The sequence below is a fragment of the Equus quagga genome, chromosome 16 (genome assembly GCF_021613505.1).
Source record: "Equus quagga isolate Etosha38 chromosome 16, UCLA_HA_Equagga_1.0, whole genome shotgun sequence".
In the NCBI taxonomy this organism is placed as follows: domain Eukaryota; kingdom Metazoa; phylum Chordata; class Mammalia; order Perissodactyla; family Equidae; genus Equus; species Equus quagga.
This window is the reverse complement of record NC_060282.1, coordinates 50905237-50929907: the sequence shown is the minus strand read 5'-3', so window position 1 is coordinate 50929907 and position 24671 is coordinate 50905237. Positions and strand designations below refer to the sequence as shown.

Below are 24671 nucleotides of genomic sequence, written 5' to 3'. Positions count from 1 at the left end.
AGTAGACAAATAAATAAATGAATGATCAACGTTAAAATATTAATTCTACATTTAGGCTAGAATAATTTCTTAAACTGTTCATTATATGCATTTAATTCTCAGCTCTAAAGCAAATAGTACAAATAGATAAACATAGTAGTTTATCCAATTCACATATGAAAGGGCAAGGGGAAAAAGGATTTGTAATTATAACATTGCTATTTAAAATAAATAAACTAATAATTATATTTTGAAATACACTAACAGAATGAAAGATTGTTTAAAAAATACCAAAGCAAAAATCAGAGGTAAGTGTTGAGAAAATCAAAGTGGAAAACCTTAAAAGGAAACTTTTTGGGATGAATGGGTAATATTCTAAATAAAAATACTGATGTTTGTATGGCACCAATCAGAGTTCAAATATTACTTTTGTCACCAATATTTTGAATGGAAAATACACACTTATTTGATTTAGAAAATTATTTACTATGTGTATAAGAGTTTTTTTGTATTGAAACTGAAAATATTAAACTGAAATAATTCATTTGGCAAAATTCTTGATGTTTTAAGATTTGTTTAGGTTAAAATATGGTATTTTAGTAAGGACAAGTAACTTAGTATTATCTAGTTTAAATTATAAATGGAAATAGAAGGAAAAACACAAAAGAACATTTTCAGCCTGAAGGAAATTAATGTAGTTCCACTATCAGAAATAGAGTCAGTGCAGGGTAGGTGAAAATCTGATTTCAAACACAATCAACTCTCAATATTGGATCTTGTACACATTCAGCTTTTGTTCACTCTTCATACACTTTTTACTATCTTTAGTAGTACCCTTAAATCCTTCAAAGCGATCTCAATAAATATCATGACAAAAACTAAAATAGGAACAAAAAAACTTGTCTATTGAATGGTGGAATTCCCATGGCATCATTTCCACATCATATAATCTGTTTTGCCCTTCTCTTTGGTCTTAGTTGATGACAGATAAAGTGAAAGTAAAAAAATATATTTTACAACTAACATTTTATATAGTAATGTTCTTATCACTTGACAACACAGTGCTGTTCCACACCAATGAGTTTTGTGCGTCACTTTCATAATGTCAACTACAGCTGATATTCACCAAATTTACAGTTTCACTTTCCAAGCTTATATAACTTGACTGTATTAAAATTTCATGAAATATATACCTGAGCTGTATGATTTTCACTCTCCTAAGCAAAATGCCTAACCCAACAATCAAGATAAAGTTAAATTTTATTTATCTATGCAGAGATATACGTTTCTAATGGGTGTTTATAGTCATTAAGTCAAATTTCTAATATTTATATAATTTCCCATCCTTTCAAAGTTTCTGTTTTGTTTCAGTGATAATAAATTGCAGGCGTGGTACTTTTTCAATAGTCAAAAATATATGGAAAGAAAAGCCCCTTAAAATTTAATAATAAATGGAAATGAATAATTATGTTCATTTTTAAAAGTAAATCAGATGTTAAAACTTGAAATCTATCCTACATACTTGGCATTGTAACACGAGATTTTACTAATTTCTTAAAAGTTAAACAAAAGAAAAAGATGAATAGAACATTGGTAATACTTAACTTGGTATCAGACCTTATTATTGTAAAACTTGTTCTTGCTACATTCACTTACAGGTCAGTATTTTCTACTCTGCCTGGTTAGAGGAAGATACGCACAGTACAACACCATATTTGACATTTCAGATGAAATCAGATAAAGAAATTAATGAGTTATATTCGATGCCAAGTATGGTAAAATTCCTAAATATTTTTCTAAAATTCCTGAACAAAAGATGGGCAAAGTTTTACATCTCAATCCAGATAGTGAGCAATTTGATATAGCCTACATGTCTAATTATTAATCAGCAAACAAATCAAAATACACAAAAATGCAGGCATTACAGTACGGACTTTGTAAGGATAGACTGGAAAGACAGGCTACCTTAATGCTTAATCCAAATCCTCCTATAGTTTGTCTTCTAATGGTCACCGTTCTTTCCTGAAAGACATGAGTTTAAAAGTTGTTAGTGTTTCCTAATACTATATTTACACACCATTTTTCTCCTTTGGGTTTTGTTTTTGCTCTTTACAAAAGAAATATTTTGTTACAGCATAGAGGCTCCAAAGCTTGCAATAAATGGAGTATTTGGTAGTTTTTAAATCAAAGGTTAATTTGTTTATTAACTTCTTTCAATGATTTTTTGGACATATTTTGGAATCTTAACTTTTAAATTTCTTCTCACTTTCACGTTGCGTTTTGTTGTCTAAGAAATGACAAGTTTTTGATTACATAAAAATAACTCAATGTCAATGGTAGATAGTATCTTTTTCAACCTAGGTCTTATCTCCATCACTACCAACTCACGTTGCTTATGGAGCTTCAGAGCTGAGCTGGAGGTTGCTGTGTCCCAGCACATACATGATCCATGTGCATGTCTGGGATTTAAACTGCAAACAAACCAGGTTCAAAATGATTGCTTGTTTGAAAAAAGAATGGATTTTACACCTAACTAATAATGGTAATGGGATTATCAATTTCCATCATCAGTTCTCTCTTTCCTTCCACAATGAAGACAATAATTCAATCACTGGAATATGAAACTTAAAAATAACATTTGGACAAGTCCTTTAATTTTCAATAAAAAATCAATGTTACTCTGTTTTAGGGCAATTTTCTCTACATGATGCATATTCTGGAGTCATGCTGAAGGATTGAAAGCTTTTATTTATAACCTTCTCAATTTATTTATAAACTTCTCCATTTATTTATAACCTCACCTTCTTGAACCTTTGCCTATCCATAAATTTTTAAGACACCACCCTTCTCCCCTTGTACCTGTGATAGATATTTATCTGATATTTGTCTCTGAATCTCCACAAATGCCCAATTCATTTGGCTATATTATCCATTTCCAAATCTAAATACCGCTCTCTTTCTTATAGATGAATTCTCTCCCTCATTCCCTGGCTTTAGAGGAGCTGTGTGGAACATATAATATCATTTTAAATGAACCAAGAGAAAATTTGAAAAACATGTGCTTCTAGTGGCTATTTCTGAATATTTTAGGGTAGAATAAAACCTCATAATTTTGGCAAAGTTATAAGCTACCTTAGCTTAGCCAAGTATTTATATTTTCACAAATAAAAACAAAATAATGTTTAAAGAACAAGATCACCATACCAGAAATTGAAGGTTATTGACTCTTACTTATTCTGAATTAAAGAATAAGCCTTATTTGTTGAAGATTGAGATATAGTTTAAAAAAAACTATTAGTGCTAATGAGTGGCGTTTAATAATATAAATTTTCTTCTTTTAGATCACGTGCTAAGAAATTTCATCTATTTGAAACTACTTATAATTTTTACTCTTTTAACCTGTTATGTAATCATGTTTTCAAGCCAACATTAAAACTATATTTATACAAATAAATTTATAGATGTATTACAATTTATGCAAAGCAAATTGAAACATAAAACACACTATTCATATTAAATAATACAGTAAACTCCATTTTTTTAATTCATAATCCGACTGTTATATCCCTCCCATTGGCAGAGTCACAAGCATGAGAAGATTTGGGGTTTTAGAATTTGTATTGCAAAATTATGAATATAAACATACCTGCATGTACAAAAGCAAAAAGGAAGGTGAACCCATGCATTACACATATACAAAATCTAATTTAAAATAAATATTTTTGAAATGTCCTTTTATTGAACAGGACAAGAGTAATCTGGTAAATTAATTAATATTTTATTACTTTTCATTAAAGTATTAAGTAAAGGGAAGCTATACATTGCAAACGATATTGGAATTGTAGTCAGAGAATCCATAAATGACTCAAATATCCACAACTTGATAAGTTTGGCAAATTACTTAAGTCCTGTGAGTCTCTGTTTCCAAATTTATAAAATGGGCATAAAATAATACATAGTAATTTGATACATAAAAACACATAGTAATTTGAGGGTTAATATTTGTGAAAGACTTTGGCATGTAGTAGACATAATAAACATTAACACACACACTCTCTATTATTCTAGACAGGAATTCTTGCTGAATAGTCACTTAAATATCTAATTAATATTTACCCATTTCACTTTCCAAAATTTACAAAATATCTTAAATACTGGAAGAATCAGGCTCAGGAATTGGTCAACTAAATGGACATGTTTATTCTTATAAAACAGACAGGCAAGTGCTGTTACAATACTGCCTATCAAACTAAACTAAAGCTCTTGGATGGCAGAGCTATTTTCCTAATTCCTTTTCTGAAAGGAATAAATACTTGATTCCTTAGAATAGTATCAAAACCAGTGGTGCAGTCAGCTCAGACAACCTACATCAACTGTATCAAAATAAAGATTTCAATCTATCAAAGCAAATACATTTTAATTAGCTAATGGCATCACCTACGTTTTCTAGAACATTTTGCATGGCAGTCTTTAGCCATGAGGGCAATTGGCGAGTAAATTCTATTAAGCAGGCAAGTGTGTGCTGAAACACTGCTTTTCTTTGAAGAAGCAGCAAGCACGCCAGGGTTGTCAAAGGCTTATGCACTGCCTTTACTCACTGTCTACCAGGCTGCCTTCTGATCTTGGGTAGAAAATATTTAGAACATATTCCAAGTCAAATACAAAATTGCTGATACGAAAGGAGTTTGGAGAGACTACAGAGTCATCAGAAACTGCTGAAAATCTCAGCAGTAGCACTTATTTTAATGTTTAAGAAAGGTAGGAGAGATGGGTAAGACAAATTACTTTCTGTTTTAAAACCAAAATTTTAAATTGGTCACTGCAGGAAGCAGGAAGCATGAAAAGACAATAACTGTTTTTCAGTATGGCACCTTGCTGATATTCTCCCCAACTGTTTGTATGTTTGAGTTAGCTGTGCTCTCTATCCTCTTTCCATCTCTTCACATCTGGTTTCCTCTCCTGGCCCAAAAATAAAAGGAAAAAATAGGCAATGTTAATGAATTGTTTCAACTGCTGACCTCATCAATCAGAGACTATACGTGGAAGCTGATCTGAACATGTATTTAGTTAACGCATCTTGAATATCACAAGGCATTGCCTAGAAACAAAGCCCTGTCCTTTGGGAAACCAATGTATTATCAGTTATTTTATTTCTTAAAACACAAAATCTAGATGAGTGCTCCTATACACTCACATTTATAAAAAGCCTTTCTTTAATCTTCCTATTCCTTACAAAATGTAAAGGAAGGAGCCCAAAATAAAATTAGATTATACAAAGACATGCTGTACCCCTACATAAAAGGCATTAATGTTACCCAAAAAAGCTTGTTTTAAATACCTAATGTGCCTTATATAAAAATATATTATCTCTTATGCCCTCTGGAATATTATATTTGAAATACTCTATATCTATACTGTATAAATGATATGGGAACTAAAATATACCTTATCAAACAAAAATGTGGCCACTATATATCTCAAGTGTAGAAATTTTTGAGATATATATGTGAATAGAGGAGAAAGAAGTTAGAACAATGCAGAAACTAGAGAGATTATCAAATGGAAAATTGTACTAATTTTATGCAATGGAAGCAAAGAAGATACATAGGAAAAGAGATAGGAATGTCATTAGCTCTTCTTGACAATTCAAGAAGTGGGAATAAACTTGAAAAAAGAATAATTATAAAGATGCTAACTTCTAATTATTAAAAATCTACTATATGTACTTACAGCTTTCATAGCACTCATGGTTATTTATTAAAATGTGCAGTTCCCTTGACTTTTTTTCCTACTATTTCCACAATTTCTTAGATCTAAATCTATGTCTTCTTCACAGTTGTATTGCAAGCATTTGGCATAGGGCCTAAATCAAAGTTAGGTATTTAGGTGTTAAATGAATAAAGAGGGTTATTTCAAACATTTTCTGAAGCAATCATCACAACAGTCCACTGGCATAGGAAATATTTTCCTAATTTAGAATGAGAAAACTAAAATGCAAAGGAGTTAAATTAACTTGAACAAGACCCAAATCATGATTTAAATAGAAGTTTTTCTGATTCCCACAGTCTCTTCTGTCATGACAGGCCTGAGATGAAGTGCAAAATGAGGATGAAAGAAACAAAGAAACTGAAAAATCAGGGTGCAATTTAGTGAAAAAGGAGGAAATTGTGAGAAACTGGGAGTGTTTTCTCTCTACAGTTGGGAACAAGGCAATCACCACTCCTCTCTCCACTCCCGGTCAACATTGCAATTGAAGTCCTAGCTAGTGCAATGAGGCAAAAAAATGAAATAAAAGGCATATAGACCAGAAAGGAAGAAATAAAACTGTCTTTGTTCTTTGTCTATGTAGAAAATCCCAACGAATCAACAAAAATCTCACGGAACTAATAAGTCATTATAGCAAGGTGATGGGAGACAAGGTTAATATACAAAAGTCATACTTATATATCAGCCATGAAATATTGGAATTTGAAATTTAAATCACAATACCATTTACAATAGCACACTAAAAAGGAAATACTTTGGTATAAGTCTAACAAAGGTTAGCTTTATATGTGGAAAACTAGAAAATTCTGGATAAAGAAATCACAGATGATCAAAAGAAATGGAGAGATATTCCATGTTCTTGAATTAGACATAACATTTTTTTGTGGGTTTTTGGTGAGAAAGATTGGCCCTGAGCTATGATCCGTTGCCAATCCTCTTCTTTTTGCTTGAGGAAGATTGTGGCTGGGCTAACATCAGTGCCAATCTTCCTCTATTTTTGTACGTGGGAGCCTGCCACAGCATGGGTTAATGAGTGGTGTGTAGATCCATGACCTGGATCTGAAACCACAAATCCCAGCCTGCTGAAGCAGAGCATGTGAACTTAACCACTACGCCCCCAGGTGGCCCCAAAAGACTCAATATTTTTAAGAAGCCATTTCTTCCCAACTTGATCTATAGAATCAACGCAATCCCCCCAAAAATCCCAGGAAGTTATTTGTGAACATCAACGGACTGGTTCTAAGATTTATATGGAAAGCCAAAAGACTCATAGTAGCCAACACGGTATTGAAATAGAAGAACAAAGTTGGAGGGCTCAGGATGTCTGATGCAGGACTTATTATAGAGCCACAGCAATCAAGGTAGCATGAGTTTTTGAAGACTGAACACATAGATCAATGGGATAGAACAAAGTACAAAAACGGAGAGCCACACACACTCAAAAGAAAGACAGAACAGAGTCAACTGATCTTTGACAAAGGAACAAAGGCACTTCAATGGGGAAAAGAAGGAATAGTCTACTAACAACAACAACAAAAAGGAAACTAGACATGGATGTTATCTCTTTCACAAAAATTAACACAAAGTAGATCATAGGCCTAAATATAAAACATAATATTATAAAAGTTATAGAAGAAAGCATAACAGAAAATATATATGACTTTGGGTTTGGCAACGAGCTTTTAGATACAACACCAAAAGCATGATCCAGAAAAGAAAAGGTTTCATGTTAGTACATGTTAAAATTAAAAAACTTCTGGGGCCAGCCTGGTGGCCTAGCCATGAAGTTTGTGTGCTCTGCTTGGCTTCCCAGGGTTCACTGGTTCAGATCTCAGGTGCAGATCTATGCATTGCTTATCAAGCCATGCTGTGGCAGGCATCCCACATATAAAATAGAGGAAGATGGGCACAGAAGTTAGCTCAGGGCCAATCTTCCTAAGCAAAAAGAGGAGGGTTGGCATTGGATGTTAGCTCAGGGCTAATCTTCCTCAAAAAAAAAAAAATTAAAAACTTCTGCTTTGCAAAAGATACTGTTAAGACAATGAAAAGACAAACCACAGATTGGAAGAAAATATCTACAAACTCACATTTGATGAATGACTTGTTTCCAAAATATGCAAAAACTCTTAACATCCATCAAGAAAATAAACAACCCAAATAAAAACTCACTAAAATATTTGAGCAAACACCTCATCAAAGAATATACAGATGGCAAGTAAGCATATAAAATGATGCTCAAGATCATTTGTTATTAAGGAATTGCATATTAAAACAATGAGATACATCACACACCTATTAGAATCACTAAAATCCAAAGCCTTGACACTACTAAATGCTGACAAGTATTCTCATCAAGAAGAATTCTCATTACTTGCTGGTGGGAATTCAAGAGAGAGTTTGGTAGTTTCTTACAAAGCTAAACATAGTTTTAATGTATGATCCAGGAATTGCACTAGTAGGTATTTACTGAACTAATTTTAACATTTATGTTTACACAAAACCTGCATGCAAATGTTTATAGCAGTTTTATTAATAATTGCCAAAAACTGGAAGTGACCAAGATATCAAGATGTTCCTCAGCAAGTGAATGCATTGAAAACAACAACAACAACAACAACAACTATGGTACATCTATACAAAGAAATATTATTTAGCAATAAAAAGAAATGAGCTATCCAGCTGCAAAAAGATATGGAGAAACCTCAAATGTATATTATAAGGTAAAAGAAGCCAGTCTGAAAAGGATACGCACTCTAATTTCATTTATATAACACTTTGGAAAGGCAAAACTATAGAGACAATGACATGATCAGTGATTGCCAGGAGCTCAGGGAAAGGGAGGAAAGGTTGCATAGGTGAAGCACAGTGGGTTTATAGGGCAATGAAACGATTCTTTATCATATTACAATAGTAGATACATGACATTATACATTTGTCAAAACTAATAGAACTTTAGAGAACAAAGAGTAAACCTTAATACACACATTTAAAAGCATCATTTAGGAAGCTAGGGGATCCAAAGAAGGTATGCAGACTATAACAAAACAATCTGCATTACAAATGTATGCTACTACCTCCCTGATGGGATGGGGGAAAATGGGCTGACCTAAGTAACTTTGGAAATGCGTAGACCCCAGTGACACCCACAGACTGCCTCTCCTAAGTGCTGAAAAATTGGACATGGAACATTTATTGTTTTCCTTCCTTTGAGATTAGGAACTCTATTATGTTTCCTGAGTTCTCTGATGCTTAGCCCTTGATCCTGGTATACTTCTTGCTCTCTGCCAAAACCTATACCCTTATATACCCAAGCCTCGAGGGAAATATGGCAGAGGTTACTCCTATCTGTGCCATTCCAAAAATTAATGGAAATTATCACTTTCCCCAAGAAGAAACTGCTTCGTATCAGTCAACCCCTCAATCCCTTGGGGAGTGGGGCAGAGGACCACCCACTCTCCAGTGACTTCTCTTCTTCTTTCTGCTATCCTGACCCAAATACTTTTTTTTTTCCTAAGAAGATTCACCTTGAGCTAACATCCATTGCCAATGCTCCTCTTTTTTTTTTTTGCTTGAGGAAGACTAGTCCTGAGGTAACATCTGTGCCAATCTTCCTCTATTTTGTATGTAGGACACCTCCACAGCATGGCTAGTGAGTGGAGGAGGTCCACACCCAGGGTCTGAACCCACAAACCCAGGCCACCAAAGCAGAGCACGTGGAACTTTAACCACTCGGCCATGGGGCTGGGCCCTTGACTCAAATACTTTTAACACCAACAAGATATTGTTAGAGACTCTCAAAATTTCATGTGTTTCCTTGGTTAATATCACATGAATGGGAAACTTAGTTATACAAGGACTCCTTATATTTGTGTTCCTCTATTTTTGCTCTTATAATAAATTGTTTGCTGTGCTGTTTAGGATAACTTAGGCCCTACTGTCTAAAAATCTTCTCTACTATTCAGGCTGCCCAAATACCCCATATAGTTGAGTTCAAAATTAATGTCAAGACATCAAAGGGGCAATTGCAATACACTTCTTATAAATACTGTTTTCTCCCAAATTTGAGGCTTTGGATAGAGGCTGGATGGTTCCCCTTCTTGAGCAGCTGGTTAAGTCCACACCCCAACCATCTTCTGGTGCAAGAAACTACAGGCATCTCTGTTATGTTTATTATGACAATAATCCTGGTTTTTTGGTAATCCATGAGCTACTGGACAGAATTTTGTAGCTGCTTGATATGCCTCCCAGTGAAAAGTAATGGGATGGTGGGGGAGAACATATGATCAAAGCATCAGAAGGCCATGCTTTCTTCCTTGGGTGATATGCTGAGATCTTTGCCAGGGATGATATGCTGATGTCAGGAAGCTCGGGGTCCTTCATCTTGATGTTATCAACAAATTTGAGCTGATCATGCCCTCCTCCTCCCTGGAAATCAATAGTTATCCCTTTTTGTGAAGGTGGGTCTCTGTTGTGTGATTCTCTCCTGGAGTGTCTTTTTCTCCACCCCTAGTGTCCTCCCCCATAGGGAACATCCACTTGTACTTTAATGTTTAATAAGGTAGAAAGCACTGTCCAAAAGAGTTTCCCACAGAAACCATAACAAAAGCTCTTTCCCAGTTTCCCCCTTTCTCTCTGCCTCATGATCAACCCTGGTGCTTCCCCTGAATGGCCCTACATGGTGTGCTGTGTTCTTCCCAGGGAACTGTGAGTAACAAAACTGTAAAACTGTTTCTGATTTCTCTCTTTCAATCTACATCTGGTTCACCACACCTCACCCAAAGTAATATGGCTGAACACACTGTGATAGCAATGAGCATACCCACTACCAGTACCTAGTTGCTAATACCATTCTCCAATAAGATAAAACAGCATTCCCAGGAGAAATGGCTGATTCTAGGACTAGGGCAGGAAGTACACAAGATGATCCTGGAGCATCTTCTAATGCCAGGAAGAAAAGACATGCTCAAACCCCACCCCACCAAAGGCCCACATTGATTAGGGTATGTCAAAGAGGCACAGGATCCAACTGAAAGAACTGACAATGCCCAAAGCTGGAATCATTTGAACAACAAAATTTTCCCCTGAGATTGTCTACTTTCTGAAAGACATCTTCCATTTACCTGATAAAGGACTTATAAATCTAGCCACTGTGTTCTGCGGGAGGAGTGATGGGGAGGGAGAGTGACTGGAGTATCTCACCATTCTTCTCAACTGTTTTTAATCCCTTCATTTTCAATGCAATGCCTCACCACAGCTTCACCTGGGGCACATTCCCCGAACCTCTGCTTCACCCTCTACAGTAGCAAATGTCTGCTAAGATTGATTTCTGTCACTTACCATTCTGGTTGCTTCGTGTTTGTCTTGCTCTTTTTTCCTAGGTTCCTGGTATGGGAGCTTAGGTTATTAATTTGAGGTCTTTCTTCTTTTCTAATGTGTGTATCTAATGCTAGTTCCCTCTCAATATCCCTCTCAATACTACATTGGTTTCATTCCACGCATTTTGATATGTCGTATTTTCATTTTCATTCCATCCAATATATTTATTTCTCTTGAGACATTTTACTTGACTCATATTATTTAGAACTGTATTGATTAGTTACCAAATATTTGGATGTTTTCTGTTTTTGATTTCTAGTTTCATTCAATTATAGTCAAAGAACATACTCTGTATTTCAATTCTTTTAAATTTGTTGACACTTGTTTTGTGGCCCACAATATGTGTTATCTTGGTAAGTGTTCTCTGTTGTTGCTTTAAAATAATATGTAATCTACTATATGTTCTATAAATGTTCATTAGATCTGGGAGGTTCATGGTATGATAAGTTCTTCTATATTGCTTGTTTTTGTCCAGTTGTTCTATCAGTTTTTGAGAGAGGATGTTGAAGTCTCTAAATATAATTGTGAATTTCTCTATTCTCCTTTGATTTATATCAGTTTTTGATTCATGTATTATGCATCTCTATTGTTTAGTTCATACACATTAAAGAGTGCTGAGTATTTTGGGGGATTGATCCTTTCATCATTATGCAATGTTGTTTCTTTGTTCTGATAACTGTCTTTGCCTACTTTATCTAGTATTAATATCTACTTTATCTGAGGCAAACATTTTTTGTTTAATGGTTTCATTAATGGTATATCTTTACATCTTTTTCCATCATTTTATTTTTAACTTATTCATGTCACTATACTTGAGGTAAGTCTGATAGAGAGCATAGAGTAGGCTTATTTTTTGTAATTCACTCTGTCATTCTCTGCCTTTTAATTTATGAGTTTAGACCAATAAAATATTGTATAAAATATATTATATTTAATCTAATAATTGATATGTTAATCTGGTATTTTATTTTATTTTTTTGTATTCTCTTTGTTCTCTCTGTTTTTCATTTTTCTCTTTCTTTTGTCTGTCTTCCTGTGGATTACTTGTATATTTGTTAGAATTACATTTTGATTTACCTATACTGTTTCTGAGTGTGTCTTTGTATAACAATTTTCGTGGTTATACTCTAGGCATTACATTCTATAAACATAACATCACCGTCCCCTGGTGTCAATATTTTATTAATTCAAAGGACATGTAGAAATTTTATCTTCATTTATGTCCCCTTATCTTTTCCTATTTGTAATATAATTATCTTAAATACTTCCATTGAGAACCACATTAGAGAATGCTGTAATTTTTGCTTGAACCATCATTCCTAATTTAATAAAACTCAACAGGAGAAAAAAATGTATTTTATATACACATATTTTTATCCTTTCCATTGTTTTTTCTTTCTTTGTGATGTTTCAGTTTTCCTTCTTTAATCATTTACTTTCTGTTTACAAAGTTCTTTTTAATCATTCCTTTAAAATATGTCTCAGCAACAAATTTTCTTGGTTTTCTTTCACCTGATAATGTTTCAATTTCCCCTTGATTTCTGAAGGATATTTTAGGCAGATACAGAAATCTGAGTTGATAGTTCTTTCTTTTCAGTAATTGAAAAATACTGTGAAACTTTATTCTTGTTTCCATTGTTTTTTTGGGAGAAATCTATGGTTATTTGAACAGCTTTTCCCCTATTGTAGTTTTTTTTTTCTCACTGCTTTTAAGATTTTTTTCTTTGTCTTTAGGTTTCAGGATTTGACTATGATGTGTCATGGCATGGATTTCCTTGGGCTTATCCTTTTGAGATTTGTCTCACTTCTGAATATATAGGTTTATGTCTTTTTCAAAATTTCAGAATTTTTCAGCCATTATTTCTCCAAGTACTCTTTGAGGTCTGACCTCTTTCTCTTTTCCTGAGACTCTGCATAAATAAATGTTAGATCTTCTGTTGTAGGCCCATGAGTCTTTTATTTTTTTTTCAGTTCAATTTCTCTCTTTTGTTCAGAAAGGGTAATTTTTATTGTTCTCTCTTCAAGTTAATTGATTCTTTCCTCTGTCCTTTCCATTCTGCTGTTATGTGCATCCATTGAGTTTTATTTCAGTAGTATTTTCAGTTCTACAATTTCCATTTGCTTTTTGCTGAGACTGTTTATATTCTCAGTTGTTTCAATCCTGTTTGTAACAGACATGAAGCAATTTTAGGACAGTGACTTTAAAATCCTTGTTAGATAATTACAACATCTGTGCAATTTCAGGGTTGGCATCTCTTGCTTGTCTTTTCTCATTCAAGGTGAGAATTTCCTTCTTACTGGTGGTCATAGATGGGAAGTTCAGCTCCCAACCAGGCCTCCACTGAAAAGACTCTGGCTTGGAGGGGTAGGAGTGCTTCTTTACTGTTCCCTAAGAGGCCTTAACTGACACTCTAATGAAGGTGGTCTCATTATCAATGGGTGGGAGTGAAAGTCCTGACTTTCCACTAGGCCTCCTCTTGCACATCCTCTGGGATGTAGAGGAGAAAAACATATTTTTTAAACAATACATTTCTCTATTTGTAGTACAAAACAACAGATAAAGTCAATTCCAAGAGAGAAAAATAATAAATATACCATTAACCATAATAATTTTGACCAAAAAGTTCACTATTAGGTTAACTCATTAATATCCTTAATTTACATAAATTAAATGGGTCTATTTTCACATTATCTATTTTATTACACTTAGTTTGTATGATTTTCAGTTTTATAACAATGCAAATTTTTGCCTATCAATCATTAAGTATTATGTATTTAATTAAAATGAATTTCTACTGAAGTGATACAACCTTCATAAATCTGTAATCTTTAGAATAGTCCTAGGCTCTTTTTCACTAATATCATATTAAGACCACTTTGTTTCCAAGCAATAATAGTGAAACTCCTTTGCATTTAAAAAGCACTCATTCACTCACAGAACATTTATTTTGGGTTGAGAAATTTTGTTTTCTAATTTTATACAGAAAGATTACTTATCCAGCTCAAATTGCTCATCTAGGACAAACATGCAAAGTTTTAGGCAAAGTGAACTAGAGAAAGGAACAAATATTCATATCAGTAGTTTATTCTTTATTTTAGGAAACAATTATGACCTCAGATAAGGTTGTGGAACTAAGATAAACATGTGTAAACAGTTAAAAAGCAGAAAGTGAGAAGAAGGGAACACACTTTATCATTCACTTCTATCAGACAGCATGGAAATGCAATCTCATTTAGTGCTTTCACAGTGAATTATGTAACTTAGGTGTTCTCACTTTTTCATTCATAGGAACCAAGATTCAGAGAAGGTAATTAACTTACTGTAGGTCACAAAGTTAGAAAATGCTGCCACTGAGGTTACAGGTCAGGTCAGTCTGATTTCAAAGCCAATCGATTTTCCATTATAAGCACTCACACACACACAACTAACCTTGGATCTGACACTCTTTTGAGTCAGAAATACTGAAATCTTTTTCCAAAAACACAATAAAATGATAGATAAAATAAAAGCAAACAAAAATAATGTCAAATGTATAGCCAGGGCAATAAGAAAAGAAGAAAAAGATTTCCCAGTTGTCAGAAATGATGACAAAGTGATAAAAGGTTAAGAAGAATCAAGAGATAAGGGGGTTCCACACAAGCACTGACCCTGATTGCATCCACCCCGAGTCCACAAATAGAAGGACATAGGCAAGGTGAGAAGCAACAACTTAGTAGTATGCAACTACTAAGAAAAAACATTCCTACCACCAAAAGAGTAATCATAGAAAACTTGACCACTTTTAACTTGGCTCTGGATGAAAGAATTAAAAATCAATTCTCCAAAGAATTTGTAAACATGAATTGGTCCACTTGTAGGTTTGAGATGAGGTTCACTCTATCTATATGGCCTCAAATCCTCAATCAAGTATTTAGTTTGAGGTATATCTGGGTTGCTAGATCCCAAATCCTCAGGTAGTTGGCAGAAGCAAATACAAATGCTAGTTTTGTAATGCATTATAGAACCAAACTCCAAGAAATTCCAACAGAGCACCAAGAAGCATGTGGTCACTGTGAAACATCACAGGAGGGGTGAGTCAGCAGATCAACAAACAAGGGACAAATAACAGATTAAAATCTGCAAAGACTACAGATATTAGAATTCAAGATACATCATATAAATAGAATTATTTAATGTAATTACAGTCATGCATCGCATGATGACATTTTGGTCAATGGCAGACTGCATATATGATGGTGGTCCCATAATATTAGTACCATATAGCATACGTGTAGTGAGCTATACCATCTAAGTTTGTGCAAGTACACTCTATAATGTTCACAAAATGACAAAATCACCTAATGACACATTTCTCAGAATATATCCCCAGTGTTAAGTGATGCATGATTTACTAGAACAGGAGGAGATATCACATTATGACAGTGATATAAAATATTATGAGGCAAATATAAGATAGGACAGAACAGAATTTCTGGAAGAAAAACATGTAATTACAGAATCAGAATTTCAAAAAATGTTTAAACAGCAGACTAAATCTAACAAAAGAGAGAGTTAGTGAACTGAAAAGAAGCCTGATGGAAGTTACTTCAGTACTTCACCGAGAGACAAACAGGTGTAAAATATGAGACAGAGTAAGAGAATAAAGAATCAAGAGAGCTGATCTAACACCAACCTGAAAAATATCACTGAAAGGAAAAACAGAGGGAATAGGAGATGAGAAAAATTTAAAAAGATAATGACTGATAATTCTTCTGAATTGAAGAAATGCATAAATCCTCATATTCAAGAATTCCTATGACTTCCAAGCAAAGTAAATAAAAAGAAGTGTTCAGATTGATGCATCAGAGTGAAACTGCTGAGATTCTTAAATCTCCAAGGCACTGAGGAAAAATGGACAGATTCCCTACAGAGGAAAAATAGATAGATGGCAGAATTTCTAAAACTCCACATTCAACCTAGGAGCAGGTGGGTGCGAGGGCAACATGTAACAAAATAAAGCAAATTGTCCACCTTTTTTGCAAGATGAAGGAAAAAAAAACACTAAATAGACTACTTTAAATGTCTCTATCTATCTATCTATCTATCTCTCCTTCATTCATCCTACATCTACATCCACACCCTCTTTCTCTTGAAAGTACCTTACTCTTTACGTGCTGCTCAAACTATTCTGATCTGGCTTCAGGCTTTTCCACACACTTGAAACAGTCTTAAATTGCGTGGACTGAGGCCAGACTACAGTAGTTTGAACATTGCTCCTGTTATTCACTCTTTTGAGTCACTTAGCTTTCTCTCTAACTTAAAGTCTTTCCATGGGATGTTATCCCCTCACTACAAATCTTACCAAATATTATTCAAAGTTTAGTGCTGTGTAAGTGCAGAGGTTATTAAGATGATTAATATGTACTCCCTGCCATCCAGGGACTCATGGTCTTTTGGAGGCAGCGAACACGTCAAAAGATCCGTTCAAAGGATGTCATATGAGGCACAAAGAGAGAAATATAAATAGGTACAATGAACCTCCCATTATCCCCCTGTCTGTGAAGTCCACATTAGCTTTGCTTATTTGTTTGCACTCCATACTTTGAGGCTCGTCTTGTCGGATTTTTTAAGAGCAATTCTGGCTGAATGTGTTTCAAATTCAACTTTTATCTTACCTCCTCTCTGAAATCTTATAATCCTCCTCAGATTTCTGCACTTTTCCTGAGTTTGCACCTCACTTTATATCCTGCCCACTCCATCCCACAAGCAAGTTGTCCCACAACTCACAATCCTGATTATTGTATGCTCTTTCACAGCTTGTAATTTTGCACACACTTTCTTTTCTACTTAGAAGTTCTTCTCTTCACACATCTTGCAAAATTCTGCCAAATATTTAAGACAAGTTTCCTTAATTACATCCATTGGGAAGCAGTCCCTCAGTTAGACCTCTGTACTCTGTGTTATCATCATGTATATACATACCTGCACTGTATCATGTTTCATCTTAATGAAGATATTATTCTTTGAGCCCTTACTATGCATTAGGGAGTGTATTGACTGTTTTACATGATTAACTAATTTAATCTTCATAATTACTCAATGAGGTAAATAGTATTATCCTCATTTATATAATTTACATGTAAGGAAATGAGATAAATCTTATCATTCTCCTCAGTTACATATAAGGAAACTGAGATCATTCAACTAGTAAGTGAGGTAACCTGACCAAGAACTAATTTAATTCCAACACCTATGCTGTGTCTTTTTATACGGATGAGTATTCACGGAGAATGTAGGGCCATGGAAGACATGGGACAACTTACTTCCACTTCGGTTCTTCATATTTATGCCTAGGACAATTGATACAAGAAAATTGGCCAGCAATTAAATACCATGTCTCTTATGATAATGCATTCTTCTGTTGAATAATTAGATAATGTGTATATATTGGACAACACTCCAAAAAAAACCTCTGTTCATATAGACTGAAAACATTGAGATTAACGAAAGGAAAGATGATTTTAATGAGTTATTTGAAAATGCTAAACACAAAAGAATAGAGATTTTTAAACATATTATTAGTAAGGGACATTCCCAGAGTCTTTTGGTGATCACAGGCTGATCCAAGTTGAGAGATAAACCCTATTTCAAACCAAATAAATTAGCATTCTAGATTGATGAGCCATGGTTATTAAGGAAGCCTAACTATTATGTATTTGACCAATATATGCAAACTGTAATAGGATCTACAAACTAGAAGACTAATTGAATATATATTATGGTGATGCCCTGCGACTGTGTCTGTTCAAGTATTTGACTCACATATTTACAAAAATTGTGTTTATTATTCTTACATACTTATATTTCAGTAATTATGCATGTGATCAGTATAGTATACTCTAGCATCATTTGGATTTTTTTTACAAGGCTCAATTACAATAAGCTGCAAAAGTAACATAATAAATAAATAATATGTTAGTCTTAAAAATGAAACACTAAAGTAAAAAAATAAAAGACGTTAATAAATTTGCTTTATATGTAGGAAGAAGAAAATCTTATGTTAAAATTGTTTTAAAGATAAATAAACATATTGCATAATATATAGTTTCCCTTAAAAATCTGCATTTAACAAAAAATGTCAAGCATAATATGCATCCTATACTTAACAATGATTTCATGAGAAAAATAAGTTCATTTTATAAAGTGTCCATCTACCAGTGCTATTGTTGTTTTTGCGGTATTATTATTTCTTTTCTTTTTCATTCGGAAGATTCTTCGGCTAACATCCCCAAAATCTTCTTCTACATCTGGGTCTGCATGTCATAATCAAAAGAGCTGCCAGCAATCATGAGCTTCACTGCTGCTGCTGCCACACACCATTGCAGTTGTCATTGACCAATCAGAACTGTTGCCACCATGGGACTTTCCCCCTGAGCTACCACTATGGGTCTGGAGAGGATGTTGTTACTTGAACCACAATCTTTTCTTCCAGGGCTGACCTATGTGCTGCCTCTTAAGTCCTGGGAGATTTAGGAAGAAAAGTGGCCCTAGTGGTGAGTCTTGATTGTTTCAAAAACAAATGCCTCATAAGTAACGGAAGATTTTCCAGTATTGTCTTGTAAATTTAGCAATCTCTGTAACAATAGAAAAAAAGGACATTCTAGTTTTCAGGATCAGGCTTTTGTACATCTTTCTATTATAAAATCACAACTATCTAAACCATAATTTCCTACTATAACTATTTTTTTTTAAATTTTGAGAAGTGTTCATACCCTCCCCTTTCCTAATCTTATTTACAACACATTTAGAATGACTGTCTCCATAAAAAAGAACAGGTCAAAAAGGAGAAATAGAAACATGAAATATCCCCCATTGTGTCATTCATAAACATAAAACCAAATGTAAAAAGGATCAGGATTAAAACAATAGCTTCTGTGTTAATTTTACTTACCAATGACTCCCTGTACTTCTAAAAACTGATTTGGGCACATCAAGTGCATTTACTTAGATCAAATTTTATAGTATGTTCTAATAGATAATTTTTGACATATGAGACTATTTTCTAAACGTTTGAAAAATATATATAAGGTATGCGTGTGTACACAGATTCTGATCTCTATATTGAATGGCTCTTTGATGTGGGGGGAAAAATATATATATATGTCTATATCTCTGAGGCTACAACCACCATCCATCTTAGATGACCTAGGGAGAATCTATCATTAGTGAGCACACTATCTAGTCTAGTTGTCATCCTTCTCCTCATCAAATTTCCCACAGATAATGAATCTCATTCCAGACTGCTCTCCACCCTGTCACATGCCACGTGGGGGTTAGCACTAATTCCAAGGTCAAAGTCAGATATTACCTTCTCTTAATATTACCTTCAGTAAATTAAGGTTTCACTAGTGGGATTACTCACTGCATGTTTTCTCCCATGAGGAAAACTAAAGGAAGTTGTTTAGCTTTGTTGATTCTAAATTCTAACAAACCCATTAGAACTCTACTAAGGAACTGATTATATTGATTCTATATATCTGGTAGTACCACCATATTTAGAATTAAATTTCCAAGATTTTCTCATCTTTTACTGGCAGCGCCTTTGGACTTGATGTCTCTGTGATGAAATACACACCCATCTCATATTGATTTCAGCCTCATGGGCCTTCTAAAAATATTTTGTCAGTATTTAAAACCAGCATAGGCTAAATTTGATTTTCTTTCAGGGGAACTTTGAAGGGCACAATATTACTCAGACAGCCACAGCTATCTTGTCTTAGAGTGGTAGGTTCTTCAGGAGGATCACAGGGATTGAATGTTCGATTTCTGAGCACAAAGGAAGATGATCGAATTCTTATCATGCTAACTGAAGCCTTGACGTCTCTGTCTGACAACTGCTGTGTATCATGCTGATCAGTAGCCACTGTAGTATCTGCATCTAAAGATCCTGAGTAATTCTTGTCTGCCATTTGTTACTGTTTACAAATTATCACAAACAGAACAGGTCTTATCTGATATGTACTCAATGCTAAAACTCCAACTCTATAATCTCTGAGCAAGGCATAGTCCTATTTTTGTCCTCCACTACACTTTTTCTGCCTTTTGTTGTTTTAATTGAGCATTTTATATGATTCTATTTTCTCCCCTTTCTTAGCATATCAGTTATATTTCCTTTTTTACTTTTTTTGTAGTTGCCCTAGAGTTGGAAATATATATTTATAATTAATCCCCATCTACTTTGAAATAACACTACAACTCTTCAAGAGTAGGGTACCTTATAATAACTAAATAATCCTAGTTCCCCTCTCCTATCCCTTGTATACTGGCTGCTATTCATTTTGCTGATATATAAGCATTCATAAGCATATAATAGTACGTATTCATAAGAATACATAATCATATATATTTTTGCTGTTATTATTTTGAACAATGGTTACCTTCAATTAAGAATAAGAAAAATAAAAGTTTTAATTTTTTCTTCACTTATTCTTTGATGCTTTTCCTTTCTTTGCAAAGATCCAAGTTTTTCTTTTGTTTTGTTTTTTGTTTTTTTGCTGAAGAAGATTCACCCTGAGCTAAGCTGCCAAGCTTCCTCTATTTTGTATGTGGGTCACCGCCACATCATGGCCACTGGCAAGTCGTGTGGGTCTGCACTGAGGAACCAAAACCAGGCCACCAAAGCAGAGTGCATCAAACTTAACCACTAGACCATGGGGCTAGCCTCTGAGGATCCAAGTTTTTGACCCCTATTATTTTCATTCTCTCTAAAAAACAGTTTTTCAACATTTCTGGCAAGGCAGGCTACTTAGCAACAAATTCCCAGTTTTTGTTTGAGAAAGTCTTTATTTCTCCTTCACTTCTGAGGAATAATTTTGCAGGGTACAGAATTCTATGTTGGTGGGTTTTTTTCTCTGAACATTTTAAATATTTAATTCTACTCTCTTCTTGTTTGCATGATTTCTGAGAAGACAGATGTAATTCTTATCTTTGTTTCTTTATAAGTAAGATTGTTTTACCTCTGACTTTTTTCAATATTTTTTCTTTATTGTTGATTTATGTGGTTTGAAAATGATATGCCTAAGCATAGGTTTTGGGCCTTTATCCTGCTTAGTGTTGTCAGAGCTTCCTGGATCTGTGGTTTAGTGTCTAACATTAATTTGTGGAATTTCTTAGTCATTAGTTTTTCAGTTATTTCCTCTGTTCCTTTTTCTCTTTCTCCTCCTTCTGGTATTCCCATCGCACATTTGTTATACTTTTTTGTAGTTGTCCCACAGTTTTCAAATATCCTATTCTGGTTTGTTCACTCTTTGTTCTCTTTGCTTTTCAGTTTTCAAGGACTCTATTGATATATCCTCTAGCTCAGGGATTCCTTCCTCAGCTGCTTCCAAGCTACTGGTAGGCCCATCAAAAGCATTCATTTCTGTTACACAGTTATTTATCTCCAGCATTTTGGAAGGAGTTTTTTCTTAGGATTTCCATGTCTCCCCTTACATTGCCCATATGTTCCTGCATGCCGTCTACTTTATTCATTAAAGCCCCTACATATTAAGCATAATTGTTTTAAATTCCTGATCTTATAATTCCCTGACATGTGCAGTTCTTATGCATATTCTGTCTCTTCAAATTTTGGTTTTTTTGCCTTTTTGGTATGCCTTGTAATATTTTCTTGGTAGTCAGCCATGATGTATTAAATAAAAGGAACTGCTGTCAATAGGCCTTTAGTATTGTTGTAGTGAGGTGTGACGGGATGGGGAGTGTTCTATAGACCTATAATGAGGTCTCAGTTTTTTAGTGAGCCCATGCTTCTGGACTGTGAACCTCACCAGTGCTTCTTAGATTTTTCTCCTCCCTTAGATGGGCCAGGATTGCTAGAGACAGCTGGAATTGGGTATTTCCCTTCCTCCAGCTCAGTTATGCTCTGAAAATATGTCAAGAAGGTTAGGATATGGTGTACTAGTTTTCCCTGATGGCAAGCCTTGTTAAGAAGAACAGAGTGCTCTGGTGTCTTTCAAAATGATTCCTTTTCCCCTCCCTCTTCTGGAAGCCCTATGTGATTTTTCCAACGTATTTTATGTGACAACCTGGTCAAGCTCCTGGACCACTGAATATTATGGAGGCCCTCCTATGACTGGATCCCCCTGGAGTTTTTAACTCTCAGACTTGTCCACACTGAGCCCCAGCAATTCCTCAATTATAGTTCAGGTTTTCCTGTGCCAGGTCTGATTTCTGCAGCAGTTTCCACTGGTGAGTCTGCTCTGGTTAGCAGCAACTCTCTGGATTCAACTGCCTGTCTCTCCAATCTTAGGGGCAGTGGTCTGGCCTGTGCCTTTGCCTCTCTTATAGATCCAAGAAGAGTTGATAATTTTTCTGTCTATTTACCTTTTTTCTTATTGTTAGGACAGAGTGACAGCTTCCAAACTCCTTATATATGGAACCAGAAACTGGCAGTCCTTAATTTATTTTTTTTCAAAGAAAAAGAAATAGATATCCATTTTCTGAATACATCAAAATTCATTTATCAGTTCACTGCTTGGTTTGGCTATGTATATTCTTGTACAAGCCTTTTTGGGTACATTTATTTTCATTACTCTTGGGTAACTCCAAAGGAGTAAGATCCTTGAGGTCGGAGCAGGTTTGGGTTTAACTTCATAAGAAACTGCAAATAGTTTCCAAGCACTTGCTCACTTAGTACTCTAATGCCTGAGATTTCCAAGTGAACCCCATCTTTGTGAACAGCCTTTTTAAAAGCCATGATCAGGAGTGTAAAGTTGTGTATAATGTGATTTTAATCTGATCTGCATTTCCTTGATGACTGATGAATCAGAACATCTTTTCAGGCACTTCTTAGCCATTTCCTTATCTTATTTGCTGAAGTCTTTTCAAATATTTTGCTCAGTTTTTATTTTAATTGGATGGTTTGCACCTTTTTTCGATTTGTGAGAGCCTTTTATATATTCTGAACACAAGTCCTATGTCAGATATGGTGACTATTTTCTCTTACTGCGTGGCTTGCCTTTTCATTTTGTTAAAGGGGTTTTTCAAAGATGAAAGATTTTTAATTTTGATGAAGTTCACTTTAAGAATTTTCTTTTTAGTTTATTAGTAATGTTTTGTCCTAAGAAATCTTTGTCTACCCCTAGCACAAAACTGTTTTCCTATTTTTTCTAGAATATTATTTGTTTTAGTTTAACATTTTATTTTATTTTATTTTAATTTTATTGCAGTAACATTGGATTATAACGTTAAGTAGCTTTCAGATGTACATCGTAATATATTTTGAATTCTGTGTAGATTACATCATGTTCACCACCCAAAAACTAATTATGATCCATCACCTCTTATATGAGCCTAATCACCCCTTTTGCCCTACCCCCTACCACCTTCCCCTATGATAGCCACCAATCCAATCTCCATTGCCATGTGTTTGTCATTGTTTTTATCTTCTACTTATGAGTGAGATCATAAGGTATTTGACTTTATCCCTCTGACTTATTTCACTTAGCATAATACCCTCAAGGTCCATCCATGTCGTCACAAATGGCCGGATTTCATCATTTCTTATAGCTGAGTAGTATTCCATTGTGTATATATACCACATCTTCTTTATCCATTTGTTCCTTGATGGGCACCTAGGTTGCTTCCAAGTCTTGGCTATTGTGAATAATGCTGCAGTGAACATAGGGGTGCATGTATCTTTATGCATTTGTGTTTTCAAGTTCTTTGGATAAATACTCAACAGTGGGATAGCTGGATCATATGGTAGATCTATTCTTAATTTTCTGAGGCTACTCCATACTACTTTCCATAGCGGCTGCACCAGTTTGCACTCCCACCAGCAGTGTATGAGGGTTCCTTTCTCTCCACATCCTCTCCAACACTTGTTATTTCCTGTCTTGTTAATTATAGCCATTCTGACCGAGGTGATATCTCATTGTAGTTTTGATTTGCATTTTCCCTAATAGCGAATGATGTTGAGCATCTTTTCATATACCTGTTGACCATCTGAATATCTTCTTTGGAGACATCTCTGTTCAGATCTTTTGCCCATCTTTAAATTGGGTTGTTGTCTTTTTTTATTGTTGAGCTGTATGAGTTCTTTGTATCTTCTGGATATTAACCCCTTATCCGATATATAGTTTGCAAATATCTTCTCCCAATTGTTAGGTTGTCTTTTCATTTTGTTGATGGTTTCCTTTGCTGTGCAGAAACTTTTTAGTTTGATGTAGTCCCATTTGTTCATTTTTTCTTTTGTTTGCCTTGCCAAGTCAGACATGGTACTTGAAAATATGCTGTTCAGACCGATGTCAAAGAGCATACCACCTATGTTTTCTTCTAGAAGTCTCATGGTTTCAGGTCTTACATTCAAGTCTTTAATCCATTTTGAGTTGATTTTTGTGCATGGTGTAAGGTAATGGTCTACTTTCATTCTTTTGCATGTGGCTGTTCAGTTTTCCCAACACCATTTTTTGAAAAGACTTTCCTTTCTCCATTGTATGCTCTTGGCTCCCTTGTTGAATATTAGCTGTCCATAATTGTGTGGGTTTATTTCTGGGCTCTCGATTCTGTTCCA

The 24671-nt window shown here is 34.6% G+C and overlaps 1 protein-coding gene across 1 annotated transcript in view; it reads right to left on the bottom strand.

Moving 5' to 3' along the window:
- SNTG1 (syntrophin gamma 1) overlaps positions 1-24671 on the bottom strand; it is a 317880-nt gene that overhangs the window by 277241 nt on the left and 15968 nt on the right. Inside the window, exon 3 of the mRNA XM_046642673.1 lies at positions 1945-2001. Coding sequence (XP_046498629.1) covers positions 1945-2001 — 57 coding nt within the window. The remainder of the gene's footprint in view (positions 1-1944; positions 2002-24671) is intronic.